General features: G+C 44.9%; 1 protein-coding gene across 5 annotated transcripts in view; it reads left to right on the top strand.

Annotated features, from left to right (window-relative positions):
• Positions 1–14,385, top strand: part of Tmem159 (transmembrane protein 159) — an 84,863-nt gene extending 70,478 nt beyond the window's left edge. For 4 of the 5 annotated variants that reach the window (XM_032892771.1, XM_032892770.1, XM_032892768.1 and 1 more), the window contains 3 exons: positions 8,511–8,679; positions 9,165–9,303; positions 13,595–14,385. In XM_032892771.1, the coding sequence (XP_032748662.1) occupies positions 8,511–8,679; positions 9,165–9,303; positions 13,595–13,676 (390 nt within the window). In that variant the 3' untranslated portion in view covers positions 13,677–14,385. The remainder of the gene's footprint in view (positions 1–8,510; positions 8,680–9,164; positions 9,304–13,594) is intronic. The other variant, XM_032892772.1, reaches the window with a different exon arrangement.
• Positions 14,386–17,643: the final 3,258 nt, after the last annotated feature.

Here is a 17,643-nt window from a genome sequence, read left to right as displayed (position 1 = left end):
AAGTACTGAGCAAACCATGATTCTGCAGGAAGTTAGGAACGGAGGTCCTGCAAGCTTCTAAGTCACAGGGTTTTGTAAACAGATCATTGCATGTCCTTACTTTTTGTGTATTTCTGGAAAGATTCACTAATATTTGCTGTTGATTGTTGATATTGAACATAGGGCTAGGAGGAGGCTAATTCATGTCTTGGACAAACATGCATGCATTTTCTTCATAAGGAACGGTAACAAAAAGATACTGCTGCTGGTGGTGGTGGTGGTGTGGTGGCGGTGGTGGTGGTGGTGGCGGTGATGCATATTTTAAATAGTGGGATTGCCAACCAGAAGTCAACAATGTAAACTTTGTGGCGTTAAGTAGGCCACTGTGCTGTAGTTTGGCTCTTCCGTATCCTAGAAAGGCTCATGTGCTAAAGGGTGAGACCAAGGGTGAGACCAAGCGTAAGCTTGTGGGGAGGTAGTACAGTCGTCCAAGATGGGGCCTCCCAGTTTCAGGTTCACACATAACAAGCTGGGAATGTTCTTGTCAGATGACTCGATCTCGACATCAAAGATGCTCAAAGGACTGATTTTAGGTTAGAGATAAATTTAAGTGAGTAGAAAAATCTTGAGACATGGTGTTCGCAGATGATAAGAACTGACTGTGTATTTATTAACCTGATAGAGACCTTACTAAATCCCAGCCCTGTACCAGGCATTTAGCATGTCTTAGTTAATGCTTATACCTACCTTCTGAGGTAGACATTTCAAAGCAGATGAACTTTATTTTTCCTTTCAACAACTCAGCTGTAGGCAGCGGAGTAGATTTGGGCCACCCAACTCCCAGAGAGGCAGGGAAATGGTCAGTTCTCTATGGGCCAGATGTTCTTAGGTAGTCTTGAGATGGAATTATTTCTCCTACAGATTTATAGTATATTAAGGTAGGTCGATTGTAATTTAAAAAATATGTATGTGGTGTGTATGTATGTGCTGAATGGTATGTGCCTGAAGGCGTGTGTGTGCACAATGTGTGCAGTGCCTGGGGATGTCAGAAGAAGGCTCTGGGTCTCTGGAAGTGGTGGTGCAGGCAACTGCCAGCTGCCCTGTGTGGGTTCCACAAACCGAACTCAAATCCTCCTCACGAGCAGTACGTGCTCTTAACCACTGAGCCATCCGTCCAGCAAACAGATAAAATGATTTGGGAGGAGGAAGGAAAGCAAAGCCCCTATAGACTTGCATCTGTCAGACTTTCTGTTGCTTCACAAATGAATACCAGAGGAACAACGTAAGGAGGGAGGAGGCATTTATTTTTGGCTCATGGGTTTAGACCATCCTGGTGCTGAGGGCAGGATAGAACAGAGTAATTAGCTCGCATCATGGTAGCCAGCCAGGAAGCAGAGGAGTGGGGTGGGGATAGACAGACTGTATGTCTGAGGGAGAGAGAGAGACATAGAGATTGCTAGAGGAATACATAATGTAAAATGTAGCCCAAGGGGCATGTCCCCGTGACCCTCTTCCTCCAGCTAGGCTGGAGTCCCCTGCAGTTTTCACAACCACCAAGAACAGCACGACAGCTGGGGTCGGGGAGGGGGCCCTGGCTTCAGGATATGCGTCTTTAGGAGATGCTTTTGCATGTGCCACATCAACAAAGGACATTGGATTGACACCATAATTTTCAGATTGACATACCATAATTTGTATAGCCACCCCTTGTCTCTGGGAAATGTAGATAGTTTCCTTCCCCCATGTAATTTGTGCTTTTCCCTCACAGTTTAATGAGTTCTTTGAACTTCAGATGAGACTAGATAAGGATCCAGATAGAATGGGAGTGAAGCTGACCCATCCTGTCTGTAGTGTGTGGCCACGTCTTGTCTTACTTCTAAAATTGAAGAGACAGGAACCTGCTCAAAATAGTTTTTTTTTTTTTTCTTTTTTTTCGTGGCTGGGGATCGAACCCAGGACCTTGCGCTTCCTAGGCAAGCGCTCTACCACTGAGCCATATCCCCAACCCCTCAAAATAGTTTTAAGCAAGCAAACAGGTAGGACCTTCTACGACTTTAGGAGAATTTAAGACTTCCTCAGGAATCATGGGAGAAGTAAAGCAGGGCTGGCTCGAGTCTAGAATGAACCAGGCTCAGGCTGGTGACGGGGGCCAGAAGTGACTCTCAGCGTGCCCTCTTCCTTGGGCTGTGTAGCTTCTCACCTTAGCTCTCTATTTGCTTCATGACCAGATTCTGCAGCCCACTCTCCATGGTTTCCCGTTCATGTGGGCAAACGTGGTTGTCCAGCCTGGAACCCTCCTGTCCTCACCTCTTCTTTAACACCTGGTGAAGATCTAGGAGTTTCAGTTTCCTCTTCACAGAAATAAGAGTTTGGTTCATGCTCCTCCGAGGCTGTGGAGGTGGCTGGCTGTTGGTCTGGGATCTTTGATTTCATTTGCAACACACCTGGCTTATGTCCTCCTGCCCAGGGAGGGAGCAGTTTCCAGGGAGAGGAAGACAGACAGGTCACAAGTGGGCAGGTGACGAGGATTGACATCTCCTCCAACAAATTATCTGTGACAGATGATTTTCTTCTGTTAGAGCTTTCCTGACAAGGGGAACATTTTAGAATCCACCTCCCTGAGCATCTGTGCCCCATACCTGGATCACTTGCCAGCAGGTATCCCGAGCCTCTCTGGGGGAGGCTGTCATTGCATAATGCCTCCGATTTGTTAGTACTTGTGCAACGGCCCTTACTACTGCCCCTGTCCCCTGACCACAGTCAGTCAATTGTCTAACAGTTTCACTGCAGTTTTCCTGGCTGTGAACAACCTCAGTGGGACCATCCTATCACAAATCCCGACCATGTGGACCCGACTATCCAAACTCTCACGCCAGAGAACATTTATAAATAAATCAGTCTTGTCTGACCTTGGCCACGTTCATTCAGTTGGCCTCTAGCTCCTCTTATCTAGGATGAGCAACACCAGGCCTTGGGCTGCTGGGGGAATTATCTGGGATGCCATTTGAGAAGGCTCTTCACTGAGTCTGGCTAATGATGGTACTCTTTACTCTCGTTTGGCATCCTGGGTTGTTCAGTGCAGCCCATGTCTGTAAATTATGGGTAGGAGGCCCATCTCTTCCTCCAGGTTAGCCAATGAACATTGCAGGGCATGCCACTGCATGCTGAGCCCTCTCACCTCCTGTCCTCCTGCTGCCAGGAAAGTGGCAAGTGATGACCAAAGCCTTTGGTCTTGGGTATTGTTCAGCTCCTCCTCATTATCTGCCCCAAAACTTTTGTAGGGAAAACACATGAAGATCTGTGAAGTGTTAGCTGCTAAGTCAGGCAGGCACCTTTAGGGGAAAAGCCCTGTACAACACACTTTCAAAGTAGCCTTTGTTCTTCTTCAGTTAAAACTTCAGAAGAAAATGAGGCTGAGGAGGTGATTGGCAGGAAAAGTGCTTGAGGACTTGAGTTGTGTTCTCAGAACCTTCTGGAAAAGAATCCAGGAGTGACAGTTTATACTTGTGAGCGTCAGGAGGTGGAGACTGGTGGATGGATCCCTGGGCCCCCCTGGCCTACTTGGTAAGTCCCAAGCCAGTGATAGACTTTGTTTCAGAATAAAGTTGGCTAGTGCTGCTGGCAGAACAACAACTGAGGTTATCTTTTGACTTCAAATGTGTTGCCCACACATGGCACTCAAATGAGCATGCACGCCCCCCCCACACACACACACACGGGGAGGAGGCATGCCCAGAGGAGTTTATGACTGTCTGGTGTTTCTGACTTGAACTGAGCATGCTCTGGAGTGTGCTTACCTGACCAAGCCAGCTCAAGCCAGCTCAAGCCAGCTCAGTCAGTCAACGGGACGGATAGAAGATTAAAAAGAAAAAAGACAATTAGACAACACTAGCATGACCCCAACCAGTTCTGAGGCCGAGGCAGGTTTATTTTTTCACAGTCTGCTTTTATACCATTTTAAGTACATGCAAAATAATGAGATCAGTCCTAGGTCAAGGAACAGACAAGGCAATAAACACGAATAGTCAGGGAGCAAACAAGGCAGTGAACAAAGTCCCATAAACAACGTTTCTATGGGGCTTATCAGGATGACAGAGACAAAAGGAACGCCACACACACCTTGGCTGGACCCACTAGCCCAAATGTAAATATTCTTAATCTGAGCCTATTTCCTGAGTCCTAGCCCAAAGTCAGATTCCTGCCTGACTTACTTCCATGTCCTGGCCCAATGTCAAATTCCTGCCAAGTTTCTACAAGTGGCCCCAAAGCTCTCCACACTTAGCCCTATATGGATATGTGTAGGCTCTCTGACTAAAAACCCTGTGCTTCCTTTGTTTGAAGAAAGTCTTGGTTTGGAAATGGCTCCTGTGCTCTCCTCACCTGCTGCAGGTAGCAAGCCTTCTTGGCCATGCTTACTTTGGCTTTGCACTTGGCAGACAGAAGCCTATTGGGACGGGCTTACCTGGAATGTGTGTTTAATGGGTATAAGTGTTAGATGTGGATGAACCATCTCTTTCTCCTACATTGTGACCTGACCATTATCATTCTCTCTCAGAGAAAGCAATTCCTGGGTTGAACAGTTTTGTTGTAGTTACTTTTCTATTGCTATGATAAAACACCACGATCAAAGCAACTTACTGAGGAAAGAGTTTTACTTGGGTTCATGGATCCAGAGGGCTGAGAGACCTTTACAACCACATCCAGAGAAGTCTTTGGTTAGTGGTTTAGTCCCTGGGAGCTCTGCTTGGTTGGTATTGTTGTTCTTATGGGGTTGCAAGCCCCTTCACCTCCTTCAATCCTTTCTCTAATTCCTCCAACAGGGAACCCACTCTCAGTTCAATGGTTTGGTGCTAGCAGACCATCTGTCACACTCTGGCTGAGCCTCTCAGGAGACAGTTATATCAGGCTCCTGTCAGCATGCATTTCTTGGCCTCATTAATATTATCTAGTTTTGGTGGCTGTATTTAAATGGGCTGTATACCTGGAGGGGGCAGGCTCTGAATGTCCATTCCTTTTGTCTCTGCTTCAAACTTTGTCTCCTTATTCCTCCTATGAATATTTTTGTTCCCCGTTTCAAGAAGGACTGAAGCATCCACACTTTGGTCATGCTTCTTCTTGAGCTTCATGTGGTCTATGGATTTTTATCTTGGGTAATTTGAGCTTTTGGGCTAATATCCACTTATCAGTGAGTGCATACCATGTATTTTTTTTGTCATTGGGTTACCTCACTCAGGATGATATTTTCTAGTTCCATCCATTTGCCTATGAATTTCACGAAGTCATTGTTTTTGATAGCTGAGTAGTACTCCATTGTATAGATGTACCACATTTTCTGTGTCCATTCCTCTGTTGAAGGGCATCTGGGTTCTTTCCAGCTTCTGGCTACTATAAAATAAGGCTGCTATGAACATAGTAGAGCATGTGTCCTTGTTGTATGTTAGAGCATCATTTGGGTATATGCCCAGGAGAGGTATAGCTGGGTCCTCAGGTAGTGCAATGCCCAATTTTCTGAGGAACCTCCAGACTGATTTCCAGAGTGGTTGTACCAGTTTGCAATCCCAACAACAATGGAGGAGTATTCCTCTTTCTCCACATCCTTGACAGCATTTGCTGTCACTTGAGTTTTTGATCTTAGCCATTCTGATTGGTGTGGGGTAGAATCTCAGGACTTTTTTGAATTGCATTTTCCTGATGACTAAGGATGTTGAACATTTCTTTAAGTACTTCTCAGCCACTCGATATTCCTCAGCTGAGAAATTCAGGAAATTTTCCCCAATGCCCATGTATTGGAGGGTCTTCCCCACTTTTTCTTCTATTGGTTTGAGTGTATCTGGTTTTATGTGGAGGTCCTAGATCCACTTGGACTTAAGCTTTGTACATGGTGATAAGAATGGATCTATTTGCATGCTGATCTCCAGTTGAACCAGCACCATTTGTTGAAAATGCTATCTGTTTTCCACTGGATGGTTCTAGCTCCTCTGTCAAAAATCAAGTGACCATAGATGTATGGGTACATTTCTGGGTATTCAAATTCTATTCCACTGGTCTATCTGCCTTTCTCTGTACCAATACCATACAGTTTTATCACTATCACTCTGTAATACTGCTTGAGGTCAGGGATGGTGATTCCCCTAGAAGTTCTTTTATTGCTGAGGATAGTTTTCACTATCCTGGGTTTTTTGTTATTCCAAATGAATTTGAAAATTGCTTTTTCTAACTCTATGAAGAATTGAGATTAATTTTGATGGGAATTGCATTGAATCTGTAGATTGCTTTCAGCAAAATGGCCATTTTTACTATATTAATCCTGCCAATCCATGAGCATGGGAGATCTTTCCATCTTCTGAGATCTTCTTCAATTTCTTTCTTCAGAGACTTGAGGTTCTTGTCATACAGATCTTTTACTTGCTTGGTTAGAGTAACACCAAGGTATTTTTATATTATTTGGGACTATTGTGAAAGGTGTCATTTTCCTAATTTCTTTCTCAGCCTGTTTTTCCTTTGAGTAGAGAAAGGCTACTGACTTGTTTGAGTTAATTTTATACCCAGCCACTTTGTTGAGGTTGTTTATCAGGTTTAGTAGTTCTCTGGTGGAGCTTTTGTGGGGAAAGAGGCATTTTCAATAATAGCCACTGGCCTCCAATTCCCTAAGGAGCAAGACACAGGAAAGACCAACTTTTGATGGAGGAAGCCCACCCTTCCACTTCAGCTTCCACTTTTTTCCGAATAGTTTTTTCTTATTAAAAAAAATCTTTTTATCATACAATATATTTCATCCTGGTTTCCTCCTCTTCTTCCTCCTCTTCCTCTTCTTCCTCCTCCTCCAAAAGGATGAGCATCCCGCCCACTTTTCAGGACTCAAAGCTTTACTCTCCTCATTACTGGCATTGAGGCTCATTTCTTCAAAGATCCCATCATTCAAAAATCTTCCTCTAGAAAAGTAACTACCAATCCAGCTACAAAACCTGCAGTGTACAACCGTGATCTGTCTGCATGACACCTAGGTACAATAGTTGTACACATGCTGTGGCAGTGCATGCTGTGGGGTAGGGCACCCACCTACCCCTCTCAGTGTTGGGATGCTGTGAACCCATGCAGGCCCTATGCATGCTTCCCCATCTCTGAGTTCATGAGTGCATCAGTCTTGTTGTATCTGGAAGACACTGTTTCCTTGGAGTCTCCCATCCCCTTTGGCTTTTAGCTCTTCTGCACAGCTCCCTGAACCCTGGGAGGAGGAGCTTGGCTAAGACATCCCATTTAAGACTGAGTATTCCAATATCTCTTATTCTCTGTACATGTTTCAGCCGTGGGTCTTTGCATTAGTTCCAATCTACTGCAAGAGGATGTTTCTCTCATGGTAGCTGAGTGAAGCACTGATCTGTGAGTGTAGTAGAATGTAGTTAGAAGTAATTTTATTGCTGTGTTCCTTTAGCTTTCCTCAAGGCCCATGGCCTCTCTAGTCTAGGTTCTTGGTCGTGAGAGCAGGGTCAAGCATGGGCTCCATCTTGTGGAGTGAGCCTTAATCCAGCCATAGAGTGGTTACTGCCACAGCATGTGTACCACTATTGTACCTAGGTGTCATGCAGACAGATCACGGTTGTACACTGCAGGTTTTGTAGCTGGATTGGTGGTTACTTTTCTAGAGGAAGGTTTTTGAATGATGGGATCTTTGAAGAAATGAGCCTCAATGCCAGTAATGAGGAGAGTAAAGCTCTGAGTCCTGAAAAGTGGGCGGGATGCTCATCCTTTCAGGGTTGACTAAGATCCTAAGATCTGCTGTGCACTGAAGTAGCTTTCTCCATGGAGTTTGCTTTCCCATTCCTTAGCCTTTGAAGTAGGGTAGCCTGTTTATTAAAACAACACATGGTCATCATCATCAGGCTGTGTGGCCCACCAAAACATCCAGTTGGTACCATAAAAGCATTGATGTGCTGGCAAACCATTGCAGGCATTTAGCATCTGGAGTTAAAGATCTTAGCTTTGAATACCCAGGCTTGGAAACTGGGTGACTCCAAATAAAGCATTTAGTCAATTGCATCTTAAATTTCCCCATACACACAAATCACGTGGAAAATGAGATTGGGCACAACAGATGCCAGGTGGGGTCTAATGTTCTACGTCTCCATTAAGCACTTGAGTGACGCTGAACATCTAGGACTTAATCCCTCTGTTCCTTGGTAACCTCAGCCATGAAAACCTTACCTGAGGAACAGTAGGCATATTGTATATACATTGCACACATAAGAGGGTGTCTTTCTGAGAGGCCTTGTGTTAAGCAAGAGAGTAGTACCTTTCCTCCACCCACAGGACTTGTGGGTGAACCTCACATTTGCCACCCTTTCCACAGCTGCCTCTTATGCTGCCAGGTGCAAGCTCCTCATGTCTTAGGAGATGTTTTGTACTAATGCCATGGGCCTCTGACTTGCCAGAGGCCTCTGATTCTGGCTGTACTTTCCACAGCTGGGGCCGATCAACTCAACCTGAGATGTGGACCCAGCACTTAACCCTGGCTCCTCGTCCATTGCCCACAGGTGGTTGCCTTTATGAAGTCCTCAGTGGGCCGGTTCCTGGACAGGCATCCGTTCCTGGTTCTCACCGTGCTGATGTTTGTTACCATGTCAGCCATCCCTGTCGGCTTCTTCCTGCTCATCGTGGTGCTCACCTCCCTGGGTGCTCTTATGGGGGCCATATTACTGGAAGGTACTCACTCTACCCAAGGTTACTGGGAAGTAACTCAATAAGCTGGACAGTATTTATTGACCATCTGCCATTCTCATCAAAGGCTCCTCTTTCTGGTCCAAGGCAGCTTGTCAGAGGGGTTAAAACACAGGCTCTTGTGTGCATCCCTCACTACCACTGTAATCTGAGACATAATTCATTCCTTCTGAGCCTTAAATTGGACAGGCAACCAAATGAGCAGAGAGACCCCCAAGTGTAATATAGTTTATCAACGGTAGGGAACGAGGCAAAGAGAGGTCCAGCTAGTTGATGCCAGAAACCGAGGCCTACTCAGGTGTTGAACTATATAACTATTTTAAATGTCAGAAATGTAAATTTTTTATGGGAATTCTGCTGACTTCAAAATATCTGAGTCAGCTGTCAGTATTTTAGATAACCTGGGCTGGGTCTTCTCATTCTCAGCCTGCTTCAGATGAAGGCACATCCTAACCACACTCTCCTCCTAGGCCTGGTCATCTCTGTTTGTGGTCTCTCACTGCTCTGCATCCTCTGTGGCCTGGGCTTCGTATCGCTTGCCTTGTCAGGGATAGCCATGATGTCCTATGTGGTGGTCTCCTGCCTCATGAGCTACTGGTTTTCTCCAAGGTAAATACAAGTCAATGGAACAACTTAATCTTGGTCATTTGGGGGATTCACACAGATAACCAGAGATAATCCCACTTGACGTCTAGAAGCCAAATTATAAGAAACAGGTGTCCCTCACAGTTGCCCATGGACATTGCATATCAGCTACACATTTACAGTAGAGTTTCTTACTGCTACCCTCCCTAGTCCATCACCCATAGAGCTGGAGTAGCTTCCTGGGCACTTACTAATTCTTCTAAGAGGGTGTCTATTTAAATTACAAAGGCCAAATGGGGCCCAAGTTTAGGAGGGTTGGAAGGGAGGTAAACAGGGAAGAGGCTCACCTATCAGGTTGCCACGCCTACCTTGCAGGGTGATTTGGAGTTGGGAAGCTGTTGTCCTCACAATTTACCTTTGTCTCCTCAGCTCATCCCAGTGTTATCTTCCCAGCACGTTGAATATGGCTCACGTTTACTATGTGGAGTTTCCTTCCCCAGCTCTACACACAGTGTGGCTCCTGGGTCTTGACTGGGGGAGCAGTGAACTTTTTAGATGTTGGAGGGAAACCTAGTATCGCTGGAGTACCTGGGAGACAATCTTTTGTGATGTGCTCCTCCCTGCTCCTCAAGGGACTTTCAAAGGCCACTTTTTAAAAAACTTATTCATCATTTTATTCATTTACATTTCAAATGATATTCCCATTCCTGTTTTCCCCTCCACAATGCCCACTCCCCTTTGCCTCTATGCGGGTGCTCCTCCACCCACTCATCCACTCCCACATCATCACTCTTCACTGGGGCATTAAATCTTCACAGGACCAAGGGCCTCCCTTCCCATGGATGTCAGATAAGGCCATCATATGCAGCTGGAACCATGGGTCCCTCCATGTGTACTCTTTGTTGGTGGTTTAATCCCTGGGAGCTCTGGGGCATCTGGTTAGTTGATATTGTTCTTCCTATGGGGTTACAAACCCCTTTAGCTCCTTCAGCCCTTCCCCCTAGCTCTTCCATTGGGGCTCCCAGGCTCAGGCCAATGGTTGGCTGTATTTGCATCTGTATTAGTGAGGTACTGGTAGAACCTCTCAGGGAATAGCCATTCCACACTCCTGTCAGCAAGCCCTTCTTGGCCTCAGCAGTAGTGTCAGAGTTTGGTGCCTGCACTTTTTCGATACTTGATTTTTGTGCTGTGTATAGATTGTAGATTCTTAGGTTCCCATGTACTGAGTCTGTCTTGTTCTTCACCTAGGCTTCCACTAGTTTGATAACTGTGGCCCAGGCCTGTTGAGTATTTGCTTAGTGCCAGAGTCTGTGCTGAGCACTTTCCAGCCACATGGCATGTAACTCTAGGGGTGAGCCTCATTCTGTGATAGAAAGAGGAAAGTCAAGTACCAGAGCTGAGAATAGCTGAGAAGGGACTTAAATCTAAATCCATTAGGTATGGTAAGACTCAACGAAAATATAAAGTGACTGTAAAACATAGGCCAACAATCTCTGCAAAGGGACACCTAGTAAACATTCTAGGCCGTGTAGGTGATGGCTAGCCTCTCAGCTCTGTTACTGCAACGTGAGAACAGATGTTAAACAAATAAACAGGTCTGGCTGTGTTGCAATAAAACTTTATTCAGACTCCACAAAGACAGATGGCTTGCCAAATTTGCCCCCTCTGGCCTTGATTGACTTGCCAGTCCATGCTCCAAAACCCCACTAGTACCCTGAGCTTCAGTCTTCTTACAGGATAGATAGCCCTTGAGCCTCTTAACAAAAGACTCTCTCACCTCTTGTCTAGGTGTCTTTGATTCCCAGCATTTTCTCTCTCCCCAAAAAAGGTTATCTTACTGTCATTTCCACATGTTGAGTATCTGTGATCTTAAATTGCCCAGGGCTTGTTCTCAGAAGATTGCTTAACTGATAGTCCCTGGAATCATAGCCAGCTTCTCACAAGTTGCTTTGATCCCTATCAGTTTTAAAAGACACACGGCGCCCTATTTGGCATATGGAAGGCAGTGCTTTGCAAAAAAAAAAAAAAAACAAACCCTCCCTGCCTGAAACTCTGCTTTAATTAGACTCCAGGCCTAGAAGCACAATGAGGTGCTTGGGTAGAAGCTCAAGCCAGAGGTTCTGAGTCAGGAGTCCCAGAACCAACATAAAAATGCCAGACACAGTACACACTCCCAATCTCAGCACAGCCAGCCCAGCCTAATCAGAGAGTTCCAGGCCAATGGGAGACCTGTCTCAAGGGAGGTAGACAGTGTTCTTGAGGATGATACATGTGAAAGTGTACCTACACACACATGTATGTATATACACACGAGAACTCATTTAAAAAGAAAAGAGAAGCAAAATCAGAATGGTGTTTGTCAGTGGAGAGGCTTGACCTGGTTCTCCTCTTCCCAATTGACCCGTCAGGCCCTCTGTTCCCATTTGGGCAGAGATGCCCTACTTCCTCTCTGGACTCACTTTACTTTCTCAAAGTCTATTGAAGCATCCAAGGAATGGGTTCAGTACTTTGATAATAGTCCCACTGAAATTATAACAGCAACTCCAGAACTGGCTGTTCACTTAAAAGGAAGAATATTACTCATCTATAAAAAAAAAAGTATTAATGAAAAATGGTTGTATTTTACAAACAAAATGGATTTATCCAGGTCACACTGCCTTATATTTTGTCATTGACTTTCTCTATTTTTCCCACCCCCAGTTATATGGCCAGGGTTGGTATAGTTTAGGCTAGCCCCAGCCTCTCACTCTTCCTGCCTCAGCCTACTCTCCAAGTGCCAGAATGTTAGGTGCACAATGCCAGCCCTGGCTGTCATACATCTCCTAACTCTGTGCTCTGATGGAATTAGCAGTGCTGGCCCTTACACCCTGCATCTGTACCACCAGTGCATGTGCCTGAGCCCCAGCACAGCTGGGGAAGGGGAAAGCCTTCTGCAGAGGACTGTGGACCTTTCTCTGATAGTGTACCTGAACTCTGTAATGATACTTGCTTCATTTAGTGAATATGGGATTTTTTTCACTTTTTTAATATTACAGTCAACGTGTATATATGTAGCATGTGTGGTTGTGACATTATGCCTTGAAAATGAAGAGTTGTGATAAATTAAGTGCCCTTGGAGAACTCCTGTACCAGGAAAATCTTTACTCATTGATTGACTCAAAGCTCAAGAGAAGAAAGAGGGGCTAGCAATTCATTCCATGACTTAATGGGTTTGAACTGAAAATATGAAAAATGACACAACTCCTCTTCCTCTTCCCCCTCCTCTTCCTCCTCCTTCTCCTCTTCTTCCTCCCCTTCCTCCTCCTCCTCTTTCTTTTTCTTCTAGAAAAAGGAAGCAAATTTTAAGATGGCCCTACTTAGGAAGACACACTAGATAGTTTGTAAGCATTGTGATCTTCTCTGTAGATAATTTTAATGTCAAAGGATATAGAGAGACTTCTTAGAGCCTGCAGACCAGTGGAGGGAGAAGTGAGGGGCCTGGGCAGCTTGTATCATTTGCCCCATGTCACATTGGGTCTCCCAAAATAGCTAGAGTGGGCCTGGCTTCATCACACCTGACTCAACCCAATACTACAGATAGAATTTAGAATTCAGGCATCTGAGGCAAGCATTCTTCCAGTCTTTAAAATTATCATTCTTATTGCTATCATTATTAAATTTTTAGGCAAGTGCTTGATACATTGATCAGGCTGGCCTTGAACTCAATCTCCTTCCTGCCTTAGACTCCCAGGCAGCCAGGATTACAGAGTCTGTGGGACTCCCCAATGCTTCTTCATATCTTTGCTTACAAAGATGTCCTGTTTTGGTGACCAGGTAGGAATGTTTCTTAATAGCAATTAGTTAAAAACAAAATCTCTTGAGGTGGATACTAACTTAAATAGAGTTTTAAGAGATGGAGACAGTCCAGGGCTGGTACAACCACTGCGTGGTGTCACTGTATACCCAGAGCCTTGAGCCTTTCTGCACTGCTGTCTTTAGCCCATGGGTTTGCCTCCTCATGGCCATAAGAAAACTGCTACAGCTCCAGGTAGAAACCCATGTTCAGGGTTGGGGGAGGGGACACCTGTGAGACAGTACACAAGCATGCAAGGGAGCACAAGAAACTCCTTCTCTCAAGATCTATCCCTCGTTCTCCCCCAAAACACATCATTAGGCAGAACTTGGTCAGGTACCACTTCAGCTCAGAGAGAGCCTGGCTTTCTTACCTTCTATGGCAGGAGCTCACAGAAAACACCACTCAAAAAGTACTTCACATGGTCTGGGCCATTCTCAGTGTCACTCCTGAGCTAACCATTTTGTCTTTTTACTTACCCAGCAGGCCACCAACACAGCAACATGCCAACATCGACTCTCAGCTGGCTATGAAGTTCACAGAGTCTGAGAAGCTTGGCCTTTGAGGGGTGTGACCAGGAATGACAGGCAAATGGAACCAAAGATTGCTTTCTAAGCATCTAGAGGAGCTCTTCGTCTCACCTCTCAGGACTATAGTGCAAAGAGAGTGCTGAACAGGGGCCCTGCTTCTGCACTCACTGTGTCCAAACTTCTGCAGTGGCCAAGGTGGCCTCCCCACCCACCCCTCACTGCTCCCTGGTATGCAGTCTTGACTTTAGCAGAGTGGTGGGCTTCTAGAAGTTTAACCTTTAGGGCCTCTGGGTTCCAGGGCCCATCTTTGGGTACGGTAAATTGTATTTGATGTTTAGTTGCATTTTGGGGTGGGGCAGAGATGAAGAAGAGGTTTTTCCCAGTCATTTGAAATAAGAGGTTAGAATAATAATCCAAAGAGAGCCAGCTCTACTCACTGTTTATCAGAAGAGCATCAGCATTTGGAAATCCTGGCCTTTTAGAACTTGAAAAGCTGTCTTAACCCTGCAGCCAGGAGTCCTGTAGGAAAAGTCTCAAGGCCTCGTCTGTCACATGCCTTGATCTTTGACATATTTGCACTTGATATGTTAATATTGTTGAAAAGAGCTTGCTCTGTCAAGCCATTTCTTAACACACCAATAAACCAAACACACACCGTAGACTACAAAGCAAACCAAAGCCCGTGCAATGATTCCCACTCCATTTACTGTGGTATTTTATTAAATATTTATTTGCTTCTTGCTATGTTTTTTCTCCTACTTATTCCCATATGTCAAAATAGGCATTAAGCAGATTTTTGCTATCATGACAAAAGACCAGAGATAATCATACTTACAAAGGAAAAAGTAGGGCTTATGGTTTTTGAGGTTATAGTACAGAGTCCCTTCGTCCTGTTGATTTGGGCCTGCGATGGCATAACACATCATGGCTGGAGTGCATGGTGGAGGACTGCTCACCTCATGGTGGCTGCTAGGGGTCAGAAAGAGGAGGCTGGCGTCCAAACAGCCCCTTAAGGGAAGTCCTCAATGACCTAACTTCTTCCCCTTAAGCCCTGTTCTCTAAGAGTTCCTTCTATCCCACTAGCACTCCGGTCTGTTTCCATGTGGACCTTGGGGAACACAAAAAACACCACCACGATTTCTGTGTTGAATTCACAGTGGGGCAGTAATTACTTTCCCTCTTTGCTATGATCAAATACCCCCAAAGTAGCACTTTTAGTGAAGAAAGGTTCTTCACTTACAGTTCATGGGGCCGTGCCCCATCACTGTGGGGATGGTATGCAGCAAGTCATTGCTCACGTGATCAGGAAGCATTTAGAGAACTGGGAACTGAGCCTAGCTGACTCTTGAGTACTATCTTGAGTACTTTCTATACCCGTAATATGTACAAATTCTAGGCTTGGCTCTGACTGGACAGATTAGGGCCATGTGACCAAGTTTGAACTCATCACAGTGTCCAGTATTACATCTGCCCATGTATGTGTAAGAGTCTGAATGGGGAGTGGCCCAGATCAGCTGCTCTGGTCCCTCAGTTGGATGGGGTCAGAAAGAAGGAAGGAGCCTCTCAAAGAAATATCAGAAGAAAAGGAAGTTTGCTGGGGAGAAACAACTGATGTCACTGGTGCTAGCAGGGCGTAAAGCCCTCAACTTTTCCACATCCTATGCTATCTGGCTGCACTTGACCCTAAAGATCCACCCATCAGAGAACAAGAATTGTTCTCAATGTGCAATGTTCAATTATGTTATGATAGGCAGCCAATTATGCTAGTATTAAATTGCCAGTCAAAAATAAATTTAGGTAAGGGATAAAAAGAACAAATGACTAAAAGAAAAATGTAATTCAAATAAAAGTAAAGGTTTTAAAAAATGTTTATCATATTCTTCTTTATGTTATTCCCCAACATTTTATATAATGAATCTAAATAATCTTTATTAAAAGAGCAAAAAAATAGCAAACTAATTAATAGATACACAGTAAAATTTTAAAGCATATACAAATATGAAAACATTAGAGAACTTCAGCAGAATTAACAAGGGTGGATAACTCTAATACTGTCCTAAAACTAGTCAATAAATATTCATTGATTGGTAGTTTAAAGGGCTCAGGAGTTTAAAGATACTCAATAAATGAGTAGAATTTTCTCTTAACAAAACAGACAGTTGTGAATTATGTAGGCATCCAAATATTAATTAGTCATTTTATCTTACCTAACTGAAAAACTAAAATCTAGTTTGAAGTGTTAAAAAAAAAAAAAGAATTGTTCTATGCTACTGACATCATGAAGTATTAGTAGTAACAGTTGCTGTTTATTGAGCATCTCTTTACTTCACACAAGGGTCTGACCTGTGTATACTGTTGACAAGCCAGCTGGGTTCTTAGGCTTCAGTCTTGGGGAACAGAGAGGTCCCTGGCCTTGCTCCCAAGATTGGAGTAAATTACCAGTTGTATTTGTGGTTTGTTTATTTTTTTTTTACCAATTAATAACCTGTAACAACTATTGGCATGAAAGGACATACCAATTTTAACAGAGTTGCCCTGGGTTCTTCTCTGAGGTACACCTAGGAAAGGATATGCATCTAAGCATACACAGACATGGGTCACATCCAATTCCTTGAGGCTACAGAACGGGGTCCCCAGTTCCTTGTTTCATGTCGGCCTCCTCCTGCCAGCTCACACAGCAGCAAGGAAAAGAGACTTAGCAAGACATGAATTACGTTTCTTGAGTAACACCGTCATGGGTATACACAATCACATATATCCTGTCATGGTTCCTGTTCTTTAGAAGTAAGTCTTGGGAGTGCCCCTCACTAGGAAGAGGTCACACAAGGGCATGGGAACCAGAGATGGATCACGGGTTCCCCTAGAGTCTGTAAGAGACTATGTTGAGTGCACACAAGAGAGGTGAAAGGGTGATAAAGATGAGGTCACGGCAGCTACAGAGATTAGGGACTGCTCCATGACCAAAAGGATGACACACGGTGGCTGGAGGTGTTCCTGGAAGTTGGCACAGTGGCCTTGAGTCTTGAAGGCAGGAAGGAACTTAATGTGTCTGGATGTGGTAAGAACGTGTGTGGAAAAAGGACAGAAGTCCACACCACAGCACTGAGGGGAGAAACTGCAGGATCCTATATGGAAAAATGCTGTGATCAGACTTCCAGGTGTTCATTTCTTTTTCTTTTTTCTTTTTCTATTTGCCTGTCTCCTCCCCCTCCCTCTTTTCTCTTCCCTGTTTTCCTTCTCCCTCTGCCTTCCTCACTTACTCCTCCTCCTCCCTCCCATCCTCCATTCCTCTCTCTGTCTCTCTCCCTCACTCCATGCCTCCTTCCCCAGTTCTTCCCTCCTCCCTCCCTCCCTCCCCTCCCTCCCCCTCCCTCCTCCCTCCCTCCATCCCCCCTTCCTTCTCCTTCTGATAGGGCACTTCTGTAATGAACTGGAACTCTATATAATCAAAGCTGACTTCAAACTCTAGCTCCTTCTGCTCCCGCCTCCCAAGGTTTTGGATTATAGATTACATTTGGATTATATTGTAATCTATGCCCAGAACAGATTTAGGGTTGTTGGGAACAGGTGGGACACTTAAGTCTGCAAAGGCTGGGGACACAGGATGGCTGAGGCTTTGACTTACTCTAGGCTGGAGGGGATGGAGACCTTTCTTGTGTGGACATCTAGAGGTGCTTGTTGGTGGGTTGTGTAGGTGGAAAAGAAAAGGGGACCACAAAGTTGACACCTGTTCAGCTTTAACCCATCGGTAGCAGTAGCTAGTGATGCTACCTCCTGAGATGGGGACCGGGTGGGAAAACCCACATCCCACATTGCCCCTGTTAGTCCGGCTGTGTGACTCGACACCAAGAGGCTGTGTCAAGTAGATTGCTGCCTTAGAGCAGGGTCTCAGCTGGGATACAAGATTTGGGAGCATTTGCAGTGCTTTGCACAACTCTTCTGGGGAGGCTGCTCAGCTACTAGGCAAGAGCTTTTCAGAACACATTTCTGATTATGTAAACA

Source organism: Rattus rattus, chromosome 2 (assembly GCF_011064425.1).
Source record: "Rattus rattus isolate New Zealand chromosome 2, Rrattus_CSIRO_v1, whole genome shotgun sequence".
Lineage (NCBI taxonomy): Eukaryota > Metazoa > Chordata > Mammalia > Rodentia > Muridae > Rattus > Rattus rattus.
This window is presented reverse-complemented; position numbering and strand designations above follow the sequence as displayed.